Source organism: Acartia tonsa, chromosome 3 (genome assembly GCF_053477335.1).
Source record: "Acartia tonsa isolate MP-2025a chromosome 3, ASM5347733v1, whole genome shotgun sequence".
Classification (NCBI taxonomy): Eukaryota; Metazoa; Arthropoda; class Copepoda; order Calanoida; family Acartiidae; genus Acartia; species Acartia tonsa.
The window spans coordinates 38,263,433-38,276,688 of record NC_137262.1 but is presented as its reverse complement, the minus strand read 5'-3'; the positions used below and the strand labels follow the sequence as shown (position 1 = coordinate 38,276,688).

Below are 13,256 nucleotides of genomic sequence, written 5' to 3'. Positions count from 1 at the left end.
TAATAAGTCATCAATATACACAGTATACCAGGGATCTAAAGGGATAGGATAATAGCCGATAAATTGATGTACATCCACAAATTTTTGACACTCAACTTAATAAACCAACCAATCAAAATTGACTAAATGTCCCTAAAATTGTATAGCTAACCAGTAAAAACACGTTAATATAAGACTTTGGGAACTACTGTAATAAACAGTTCATTTTCCTACACACAATGTAGCCTATAAAAGTAATTTAATTTATTGGGGGGGGGGGGGGGGGGGAGCTTTTTGTCATTGTATCACCGGGATGTATACACAAAATCATATTATAAGCCATTGTCATACCCTTTAGATCCCTGGAAACATGTTATAACTCATCAATATGGGAGAAATAATAAGGAAATGCATAAATATTAAATATTTGTCATAACAAAGAACAAAAGTATGAATAACGAGATAATTACCAATAACCAGTACCTCTTTTAAATACAGGGAAGAGACATTCGACTGTAAATTTAACTAGTACCCAAAGTTTTTTAACCATATCATCTTATTTGTTGGCTAAAAAATTTTGGGCACATTTATTGGATTTTGATTAGTTGATCACAACTTTTTAAACAATAATTTTAAACTATTGAAGGGATAATTTAGGAATAGTCCCTTTCGTGGCAACGCCCCTTAAGGGGCGATTCGTCGTATTACAAAATGGCTTTTTATAGATTATTTTAGGTTAGGTTAGGTTATATTGGGTAACGTATATAAATTTATCGTCCATTGGCTTATCCCTTTACATTCCATATATATATAAGTCCTTACATTTTCTGCAAATTGGAATAGGTCAATAGAAGAAAATTAATGGTTAATTTTTTCCCGCATTTAAAGAATAACAACTTAAAAGTTATGCAGGGACAAGTGATTATTCATCTGAAGAAAGCCCAATTTACGATTTTTTACCGGTAAAAATTAACTCATTATCTATTTTTTTTTTACAATAATAAAAAAAATAATTTATGTATTTAGTCTCGATAACATTTTTAACCGGGGAGAAGCAAAATAGATTTTCTGTGGATATATTAACAATAGTCCTTGGACATAACAAACTTATTTTTTAAGATACTAATGTCTGACTCATAGCTGACTGTTTCACATCTCTACGGCCTATTTATGAATTTAATTAATCACAAATAACAAAAATGTAGAATAAATTAGCTTATCTGCATTTAAATATACCCTTTCCCACTTTTAAAACGGAAATTCTTCTGATTTTCTATGTATGTCCTTAAAAGAAGACTAAAGCAATAGTTCACGAAAAAAAAAATATTTATAAGCATGGGATCTTAGAAGATAAGACAATGGACGTCAAAGTGATGTACATCCCCAATGATGATAAATAAAGTTATCCCTTCTGTAGGTTAAAATTACTGTTTTAAAAGTTTGAAACCAACCAATCAAAATTCAATAGAAATATCCAAAGTTTTGTTAAAAAAGACTTTGGGTACCAGTGTAATCTACAGTTTAAATGTCCCCTCCCTCCATCTTTGACTTGTACTGAATTCTTCCTTATTTATTTGACTAGATGATAAGCCTTGAAATTACCATTTAACCCTAAATTTGAACTAGAGATACTTTAATTGTATGTTTATCTAGTATTTATCTATAAGAAATAGACGAAAATAGTGTATTAGATTTGTACATTAACTATGAAATACATTAGAAGATGGTTAAGTTAAACTAGCGCTTGCGCTCTTGGTATCTAGAGGCTCTGTAGGGGGCATAAAAAATTGTATAAAACCATCCCTAGGCTTAAATATAAAAAATAGCCTAAAACCATACCGCTGTCCGAAAAAGGAGAACTCTATCAGTTCAGTAGATTGTAGATGTTGAAATCTTAAGCTTCAGACAAAAGCCTTACTACTATATATACACATACAGTTGGATATTCGAAAAAAGATCTCACTAAACACTGAACCTATTGTAAAGCAATTCACATCGATCCTTGGGTGGTTTTACGTTATTAAATTCTATGAAATAAACTGTACAAACGTCATACATGACTCTAGACGATTTTATTTCATAAGATGCTTCCGAATTTTTATTTCGGAAATGTCATATCAACATATTATGTCGACAGATTTTAGGGTACATTCAAATTATGCCAGGGCTAGCAAGGATAAGATAATGGATGATAATTTGATTCACATCCCCAATTATGAACAAGATTACCAGGGTACAGCTAAATGTTCACTCCTTACCAAAGTTAGCTGGGATAAGCATTTAGATTAGAGAGAGGGAGGGAACAATGGGCTGTTTATTACACTAGTACCCAAAGTTTTATAATAACGGTTTCTTATTCGTTGGCTTTGGGGACTTGATTCGTTTAGTTGAGTGTTCGACCACTTATTTTAATCAACAGAAGGGATAATTTTGTTTATCGTCATTGGGAATGTACATTAATTTAATCTTTTAAAACTGCAACATTATTTTTAGTCAATATAGAAAGACATACCTAATTCCACCTAAAAATAACAACCAAAAAAACGAACGTTCTTTAACCTGAAACTAATTATTTTGCCACCGTAAAACTTGTAAAATCTAATTTTGACTTTCCTAAAAGCATCGGGTAGGGTATGGTCATGATGTAGATTTCGGTCATTTTGACCGCGGTCGCCGGTCAAATGTTCCTCTGCTCCCCGGTCATTGGATCCCAGGTCAACGAATGTATTATCACTGAAGCTGCTGTCATCATTTGACTGGCCGCGGTCATTGATGCGATCATCCGCAGGCAAGGCCCTGGGATTGGTTACAAAGAGGTGCGCGTTGTCCGGGATGGTGAAGGCCTTGTGGTCCGGGAACGGGGAGGGACTCGTGACGGGTACCTGCAACAAAAAATAGATATATAGATAGATAGGTAGATAGATAGATAAATAGATAGATAGATAGATAGATAGATAGATAGATAAATAGATAGATAGATAGATAGATAGATAGATAGATAGATAGATAGATAGATAGATAGATAGATAGATAGATAGATAGATAGATAGATAGATAGATAGATAGATAGATAGATAGATAGATAGATAGATAGATAGATAGATAGATAGATAGATAGATAGATAGATAGATAGATAGATAGATAGATAGATAGATAGATAGATAGATAGATAGATAGATAGATAGATAGATAGATAGATAGATAGATAGATAGATAGATAGATAGATAGATAGATAGATAGATAGATAGATAGATAGATAGATAGATAGATAGATAGATAGATAGATAGATAGATAGATAGATAGATAGATAGATAGATAGATAGATAGATAGATAGATAGATAGATAGATAGATAGATAGATAGATAGATAGATAGATAGATAGATAGATAGATAGATAAAATCAATTACTACCTCATTTAAATTTCTAAACGGTGAAAAACTGGATGGCTCAAAGCTTCGCTTGGTGGTGGTTCTTGACTGGAGGTTCTGGGTGACGGGCAACAGTGTCGACGTGAGCTGGAAGATAGGCTGGGGAGTCGTGTGACGGATTATGCCGCTGTCTCCCGGTGTTCCCTGAGTGAGTTTTGGAAATGCTTAAAGACTGGTTTTATTACGTATACGATTCCAAACTCTCTCTCTCTCTCTCTCTCTCTCTCTCTCTCTCTCTCACACACACACACTCTTTTCCTCTTTTTGTATGTCTGTCTGTCCCTCTCTATTGTTTTTAATTAGTTTGGTATATTTGTATGTTATTAGTAATACACAATCCAATAGTAAATCCAATAATAATAATCTTTAAGTTTCCTGTATGACTCTAGGACTACGTTGTGTGGTTATTTCTGGGAATAGTTGATTAATTGATTGGTCCGGCTGCTCCGTTACAAATTGATTGATTGATTGGTCCTCTGTCGTTGTTGTTTGTGGAGTGGTGCGGCTTCGCGCTAGCCCGGGACCGCGTTGTGAAAACTGTTGTCTTTGCCTGTTATCATGGGGTCTGTGAGATTTTTTTTTACTATACACACACTTTTGCTGGGACTTGAACCTTTAACCAAAATGTAACTTGGTTTAATTACTAATAAGGATTTAAATTTTCTTAACTATTTATTTGGTAATGAAAGTTTACTGAAGAGAATAATGGATATTTTTATATGAGGCTCCCCACAAATAAACAGTTATGTTTAATAACCATTTATAACATATGTTCATATAAACTGTTCATTAATTTTTTTTTGCAAATGTTTGATGGGTTTTCATAATAATATTAAAATTTTATCCATGTTTAATTTTTCTTTAAGAGTTCAAACCCTTTGATTGTATGACCTTTGTCTATCAGTATCTTTTATTGTTTTTGTATGTACTATTGTAGCATAGAAAAATTTATTGTTTTGTTAAAACACTGTGCGCCTAATAACATTGAAATATTGCAAATCACTATCAAGACTCATCTAATTATTATTAAATACTATAAGTTAGACATTTAGTATACCATTAAAATTTTATAGGACAATAATGAACTAATAACTTTAAATACCATATATATACTTATTAAGTATGTTTGATTATACTTATATAATTATCAGTTTTGCTTTTTAGGAAAGGTTCTACTTGGACATTTAATTTTTTTTGCCTTGGTTTAAATCGTCTGGTACTAATACAAATTGAAATTTTGATTATTTAGTGAATTTAATGTTGTTTTATGTCGAACTAGCTGCTCTGAATTACTAAGAGAAAAAAGGAAGAAAAATAGCTTTGCATTATCCCAATACTTTAGTCTGAAACCATCCCGAGACTTCCCTGAAAATGAGAACTAAACTATTTCAGTTGTGCTTAAGCTTCAGACTAAAAACCTTACTACTTTTTACAATAGAATGACAAACTTAGATAAAAATCTTAAAGAAGCTCATATTTGTCTAATGGTATACCTACAAAACAGTCAAAACGTTATTTCAGGAAACGGAGTAGGAACTAAACGATTTTCGTAAATTGTAATTATGTTGTTATTAGTTAAGCTATTCTACATCTTAATATTTTATTGGCTTCTATTAAAGTAAGAAAGCTTATTTTTTGTGCAAATATTTTTCTATAAATTAGCATTTATCATATACCACACTTTATCCTTAGGTAATGCTATGGGGTCACTGAATTTCTATATTGATATATCAAAGATATTTTGAGCCTTGCTTTATCATCTTCATTATGCAATTTCAGAATCTTTATGTCTATTCATCTATCCTTTAGGGATAGGTATGATTAACTTACAAAATATTTCCATTAATTTGTAGGAACACTTTCATGATGCTGATTTGTTACATACTGTTTGTAATTCCAATGTAATGCTGATAACAAATCTATTATTTATTTATCATTCAATCATATTGAACTTTATGTTGATTATTATCATACTTTTTCAATAACTTCTGTCGATATTGATGGAATTTGGGTATTTTAGTTGCTAATCAGTGTAGTCAATTTGTCAATATTCGTTAATATGTCAACCATCGCCATTTTATCTAATTTAAAATTGTCGACATAATCTATCCTTAATATTATGGTTTTGATAGTGCCTTAATAATTACTATCGATTGCGCTTCAAGCATCTTCTGTATTCAAAAATAGGAAAATAGCCAAAACCCAAACTTAGATATGAAAATTAATTAACCTTTACTCAATCGGTTCAGTCAGTAGTTACTGAAGCTACAGACAAAAACCTTTACTACTTTATATAAAAGGATTTCATTTATTTAAACTAAGGATGGACAATAAAAGAAAAAAATAAACAGTTTTGCTGTTTAATTCATCTTGTTAAATTGTATAAAAAATACCGCTATAAAATAAAAGAAAAATAAAACAAATCTTTTTTTGCCCTTTTCTCGTATCTCAATTTATTTGAAGTTTGCTGCTATTCTTAAAAGTTAAAGAATTAAGGGAATAAAACTGCAAATTTTGCTCAAAGCTATAATTCGGCAGATAAAAAACAATTGGATGCTTAAATAGTACATTTGTTTCGATTTTGATTATATTATGATTGGTCAAATCCGATGTTTTTCAGCTTTAAGTATCTTATCCTTTTTTACGGAATAGTTACTTTAATTCAGTGAAATCAATCTTAATCTTGTATTCTTAGTAAGTTTTTTTTTACTTTTTTGTTCACATCTTTACCTTTATTAGGCCAATTCTAAAGTTTAAATGTACAAAAATATAACATGTTTAAAATTAAATAAAGCCAACGAATAAATATCCTTTTCTTTTTCTAGCTTTGTGTTATTTTTATAACTATAAAGATTTTTTAAAGATAAAACTTAAAGATGTGTTATATAAAAGAAGTGTTTTTGTATTAACTAAAAACTTTAAAGCCATAAGAGAAATCTAAAGTCGAAAAGCATTAACTAACAGATATTGAAAACATTTCAAGGTATTTTTTACCACACAGAAAATCTAACTATTTTAACTAAGTCTATCTGCATTTTAAAATGGTTGCTATTACTTGTAATAATTGTCTTCTTATGTACATTTACTAAATGTGCCTTAAGATATTTTACTTTTTTACTTTTGTTCAAAATACTTGTGAATATTATCATCTCAAAATATTTTAGCTGTAATGTAATTTAACTAAAATAAATAAAAGAATCTTTTCATAGCTGTTTAAAATTAAAATGAATTATGTAATCTTCATAAAGCAAAGATTTTATACAATTGCGGTCTTTATGTACACTCATATGTCTGTAATAGATTCTTTTAACAATTAAGTAAAAAGTTGAAATCATTACTTGAAAGATCAGTTTTAGCAAGTTGATAAAAAAACTATTTTGAAACCAACATTTTACTCTATTCTAATATCTTGTTTTATGGATTGGTGAATACTATGACAATCTATCACATATTTTGGGCGAAGCTTCTCTATAGTTGTTAATATTTGTATGTCTGACAGTCAGTTTTAATGAGCTTTACTTTTATGGATGTTTTAATCCTTTTTTATATAGATAAATCTTACACTAAAAAAAATAATAAAAGCCATTCTAAAAAAGTAAAATGAAATATAAATCATTATTCATTTACCTTTGCTCTATTTCGGAACCTAGTAATAGTATCGGACTGATTATGACGTAAGAAAAAAAATTAGCCTATGAGAGGCCACTATAAATTTTGAAATTGTTCAATAATGGCCTCTCATTGGCTATTTTTTTTCTTACGTCCGACACTATTACTAGGTTCTCTATTTCGTCTTTATCTTCTGAATTCTAAGGTGTTCTTTTCGTTAAAATTTTTTTTCATTAATCTATCCATCCTTTTTTTATTCTATCTCTCTTCTTCATAAGTATTCAAAGGACAATAACAGTTTAAATTTTTTAAATTATCATTATTTATACATATAAGTCAAAAAGTAATTTTAAAGAATTTCATATTAAATTAAGAATATAGTTTACAAATAAAATTGAAATTTTTCATAAATACCTAATTTTAGTGATATAATTAGTGTTGAGCCCCTAGAAGCTAGGGAAGGAAGGACTGAAAATTGCTTAAAACCACCCCAAGATCTGCATGAATCTACCTTAAAGTGTTAGATATCTTAACAATCAAACAAAAAACTTTAATATTTTATATAATAGGACATCTGTAAGTAGCAGAGCTTCTCTTTAAGCTGCTCTACAAGTCCGGATATCCTTCCTGTGTGTGTGTGTTGGTCTGTCCGTGTGTGTGTGTGTGTGTGTGTAGTTGCTTCCGCATAGTGGGAGAAGGGAAGTGTAATTATAAAGAATATCATAGGACCTTTTTAAAATCCTGCCAATTAAAGTATGAGCTTTCCTGAAAAGCACATCTTTAGCCATTAGCTAGCCATAAGATTTTAAAAGACATGATTTTAAAGGATAAGACAATGAAGGATGAAAAAATTACGCTTTCTGTAGATTAAAATTATTAGCTAAAAATTTTCATTATTTGCTACTTTTTCTTTGAATTTTTTAGTTAAAAGGAAGACACGTTTAATATCATCATACAGTAAAGAATCGTATATTTTAAAGAAACAACAAAAATATTGTTTTTCTTAAAAGACCAATATAAAATAATTAATTCAGCATCATTTAATATCTTAAAAGAAAGTTAGAAAGCAGGGAGGGAGGGGACATTGGGCTGTTTATTACACTGATCCCCAAAGTGTCTTGATATCATTTTCTTTTTAGTTTGCTTAACAACTTTGAGAACTTAAATAAATTTAAATTGGTTGGTTCATTTAGTTGAGTGTCCAAACGTTTTAACCAGTAATTATAATCTACAGGAGGGGTATTTTGGTGTATCATCATTGGGGATTTCCATAATTTATCAGCCATTGTCTTATCCATATAGATACCTGGTTAGAAAAAAATGGTGGTATTGATAAAACACTTCAAAGGGATGAACTAAAGACTTTTTGGGCCCATTTTTTTCTCGTTTTAAACACCATGTTTTTCTTTATCTTCATGATCAATTACAGTCATAAGCATCCTAGCTTCTGGGAAAGTACAGGTATAAGTAAATGGATTAAAAACTAATTTTTCCTAAATTTTTTCAAGATATTTTATAGCTATCAGTGGGGAACAGTATCCAAAGTTTATTAAACATGTTTCCTCATTCATTTGCTGAAGGGACTTTATTATTAATGATTGGCTGAAACAAACTAGCAGTGTCTAATTCATCATCCATTGTCATATCCCCTAAGATCCCTGATAATTCGGATATATATTAAAGAGAGTTCGATGTATAAAATTTATTTCATCATTACTTTATAACAGTTTACTATTCGTTTGTTAAAAATCATTAATAGTTACTTATCGCATCGTTTCATACACAGCTCTCCACGGACATCGAAATAAAAAATATAGGATTAAACCCAGATTTGTTGCCCCGAGAGGCAGAAAATATTTTCTTTACATATCCATTTATCTATGAAGTAATTATATATGATTTTTATAGTTATTTGTTTTGGTTTTATTTCATACAGAAATGCATATAATTAGTAATACCAAGTATCTTTGGAAGGGATAGTTTCAAAAGAATAACTACTATACTCCAAAATGCATCAGATGCTTTTTTTGGGGACAAATTGCCTTGTAAATAAAAAGGTTTAACTATTTACTTCTGGAGAAGTTAAACAATATCTTTAAGTGCACATAGAATAAATACTAAAATAGTTGGTTATACAATGATATTGTACCTGACTTCTCTTAAACTACAATATTTAAGAAAGCTTTGTATGAGTCTATGCATGTTCAATGCTATTTTACAAAGGTTGATATTTGTATATTTGTCTGTACTGTTGTTCTGTTCTAAAATTTTCATCAAAATAATTTTCCCCAATCATTATAAGGTTAAGGACAACCTCAATTAAGACTAGACTTTTGCAGGGATAAAGGGGAGAGATACATGGAAGATAAAGTATTGCTCTCTCAATAAGCCTTAATAGACAGAGAGGGAAGGGACATTGAATTGGTATTTTGATTGGTTGCTACCAAACTAGAAGTGTTTAAACTTTTCAATCAATAATTTTAATCTTAAGAGGGGGTTATTCTATTTATCATCATTGGGAATGTATATCCATTTATCGTCCATATCCATACCCCTCCTTATAATATTTTGAAAATATTTATTCATCTTCTATTGTCCTATCCCACTATTCCTGCAACTTTTGGCTTTCTCCTTCTTTCTCTGTAATGACAATTTATGATTTCATTAGAGTTTCATTTTGGTTTTAGACGATTTTTTACCGAAAAGTTGCGAATTGACTAAAATAAAGGTATTTTAGAATTGTCAGGGTTTTAAAGGGATAAGACAATGGACGCATATCGATATACAATCCAATTTATGAACTACAAAATAAATACCCTCTCTGTAGATTGAAATCAATGATGGTAAAGTTAGGACACTGTAAATTTAAAACAACAAGTCCCCAAAGTTTAGAACTTAAAGAAAACATATTTTTGCTTTAATTTTTCATTCAATAATAAACACTTTCCTTTCAAAAATGTTTTCTTAGCTATGACAATCAAAGCATGCTATTCAATAAAAGAAAGTTGAAATAAGGCATTTGGAGACAGAACAGTTTTTCTTCAGATGCCTAATGTTAAATCTTCAATCTACCTTATGGTAAACAATGCTTGATAAGCCTAGACAACCTTTGACTTTTTAATAAAAAGAAAATAATTATAACAACACTGTCACTATAGAAATTTAATTAATATTGTTTTATTATGAGTTCAATTTCTTTTTTTAGTAGCGAAGCTACTCTATAACCAAAGCCTGTATTTGCTTCTATATGTACTTCATACGTCAAATAGGAATGCAAGAATTACATTTAGATATGAGCTCTTATTAGTTGGCTTTAAAACTTTGGCTTCTTTTATTAAACTTGATTTGTTGATTTAAACATTTCGACAAAAAAATTTGGGAGGGGCAACTTTGTTTTAATTAATTGAGATTCTTACATAAATTTATCGTCCAAATATTCCATCCCTGATTCCCTGATGGATAATGGATGAATTAGCAGGGAGTAAGGGAACATTGGACTATAAAATACACTACTACCCAATGTTTCATTAACTTGATCTCTCATTGGCTCATTGTTCTCTTATTAAACCTTGATTTGTTGATTTAAACATTTCGACCTATAATTCTAATCTGCAGAAGGGCCAATTTTTTATCCTTATCATTCTCTACAATTTATTATCTATCAATCCATCCCTAAATGCCTGATAAATAATGGATGAATTGGTCAATAAAAATTCAGAATATGTGTCTATCATGCGTATCAGTGAGCCAATATTCCCGCTATTTTTCTAAAACATCGCAGCCACTTTAGAGATTTAAGACAACAAGATTTTTTGAAGATGCTTAAAGTCCCTCCACAGATTATGAGGTCATACGATAGAATAGTTAATGAGAGTCCAGTATACAAAGTAATTGACCAATGGTAAAATTTATGCTGGCCTCTCATTGGTTATTTTATCATATGCCGTCATAATCTGTGGAGGAAATTTAATCATCATCAGAATTTTTTTGATTTTTAACAGTTAAACTTTTTAAGCTACTAGTTAATTATAAATTTATGTCTGCAGAAGCAACCATCTAAGATTAACAACAATTTTTGTAAAGATTCTCTATACTTATGTTCATCTTGATTCGTTGGTTTCTTGTTCATGCTACAAAAGACTATTTGCATAAAAATAAGCCTTAAAACAACTCCTTCAGTCAAAATTTCAATTGTTTTAAGATGTTAAACTATGTTCATCATTGATAAAAATTAATTATTGTCTTAATGATTATATCTAAAAATTAATTGGAATACAGAGTAACATCATGACAATACAATAGTATAAAGTATTATGGTTTTTTTTATCTGAAGCTTAAGCTTTCGATGACTACCGATTAAGTTCTCCCGTCTAGGGAAGCTCTTCATATGTCCACGAGGCTATTTTATTTTAAGTCTTGTAATAGTTTTAGGCTATTTTAAAAAAATCTTTGCATCTGCAAGGGGCGAAAGCACTAGTATTTTAGAATGTAATATCAACTGGTATTGGCTATTTTTACTAAAAGCCATAATAGCCGTAGTGTCCGAATACTAATATGCGTAACAAATATATTCTAAGATGTGCATAAGTGTGCATCGAGATGTGCATTTCAATATCCACACTAAATTTTTCACCAGAAAAGTGCAATATTTCAAATATTTTTCCCATGCCCCGGCCCTCCTTTCAATATACAATCGATACGGCCTATTGAACATATATGGTATTAGGTCAATAGGAGATAAGTTAGTATTCCCTTTGGTAAACTAAAACTGTATTTGATGAAAACTATTTTGCTATTAGGTTTTCCACCAATCAATATATATCACTTTTGAAACAAATCTCTACATATATCTAGCTTTAGTGAAGTGCAAAAGAAGTGTCAACACCCCCACCCAATCGCCTTAAAATGTAAATTTATTACCCTGTCTTCCCCTTTTTAAGCCCCTGTCAAATGTACGTTCACACTACTGAAAAGTTCTTTAAAACAGATTTCAAACTAAAATACACTATTAGGCTAAACTTACCTAATATAACAAAACAAAAACAAAAAAAACTATTAAAAGTTCACAGACCCCTGCCTTATTTGGTTGAACCGAGTTTTAGCCTGCAGCCTCTTGTTCTGAAATCTTCTTGTACCCGCCACATTGGATAGCAGTGATTCTCGTTGTCCTGTCTCCCCAGAGTGACGGTTCTTGTTCTCAACTGAAACGAAAATAGGCTTGTATGAAAACAATGTGTAAAAATTCACTTCTGCATTGTTTATAAATTTTGGATTGATTTTTAATTATAAAAAAAAGCATATGAGTAAATTGATTTTTTTTAAATACCAAAAGCTTAAAATATTTATTAAGGAGGCAAAATGTTCGTATTTTCTACATTTGACGAACATACAAACCCCATTGCCTGCTTTTTTAAAATTTATTATTCAACTTAGCGCTATCTAAATCTTACTTAACCTAACCTAACATAACAAAAGCATAGATGTTTCCAACGCGAGAAGGGTTTGTTGGACTAACAAAATAAAGGATTTTACCGCTAAACCAATATCTATGGGTGTTAACCCCTTTTTTCTGCTGATTAAACCCAAATCAATAAAGTTTAAAAGGTATAATCATATATTTTTCTTGAAAACCACACTATGTATATATAAAAAAAGAGTAGTGTTACAAAAAATCTTTATATTAAAATACTTAATAATAATAAAGATATAGTTCAACACCGTTGTTTAAATATTTTTTTGTAGTTTGCTTTTGCCACAAAATTTTCCGCTAGTCTAAAATTATTATACTCAAAATGCATTTTGTTCATGCTGTTATAGTTAAAAACAAAGAAAAACAAACATTTAAAATATTGTTTTTATGATTTTTTCTAGCATCATTTTTATCCCAAATCTGTCTAAAGTTTGCAGGGATTTTAAGGGATAAGACAAGGGACGATAAATTGAAAATTACCCAAATGATGATAAACAAATTACCCCCTCTGAACATCAAAATCATCAAAGTTTTTGAGCCAACGAATAAGACTGTAAGTCTATTACATTTTGGGTACCAGTGTAATTTACAGTCCAATGTCCCCTTCCTCCCTGAAAGTTTGTGTGTTTAAAATAAATATACATTCAATATGGGCGTAGAAAAAATCTAAGAGGTGTTCTTGAAGAATAGCTAAAAATTTAAATCTTTTTGTTTTATTTGATAATTTTGTCTTTTTATTCATTTAATCAAGTTATAGTAATTTTG

At 30.0% G+C, this 13,256-nt stretch overlaps 1 protein-coding gene across 1 annotated transcript in view; it reads right to left on the bottom strand.

Moving 5' to 3' along the window:
• Window positions 1-797: 797 nt before the first annotated feature.
• The window catches only part of LOC145314867 (uncharacterized), a 28,342-nt gene continuing 15,883 nt past the window's right edge, over window positions 798-13,256 (bottom strand). Inside the window, exons 9-13 of the mRNA XM_080154947.1 lie at window positions 12,093-12,222; window positions 3,791-3,956; window positions 3,395-3,559; window positions 2,589-2,861; window positions 798-806 (exon numbers count right to left, since the gene is read on the bottom strand). Coding sequence (XP_080011073.1) covers window positions 798-806; window positions 2,589-2,861; window positions 3,395-3,559; window positions 3,791-3,956; window positions 12,093-12,222 — 743 coding nt within the window. The remainder of the gene's footprint in view (window positions 807-2,588; window positions 2,862-3,394; window positions 3,560-3,790; window positions 3,957-12,092; window positions 12,223-13,256) is intronic.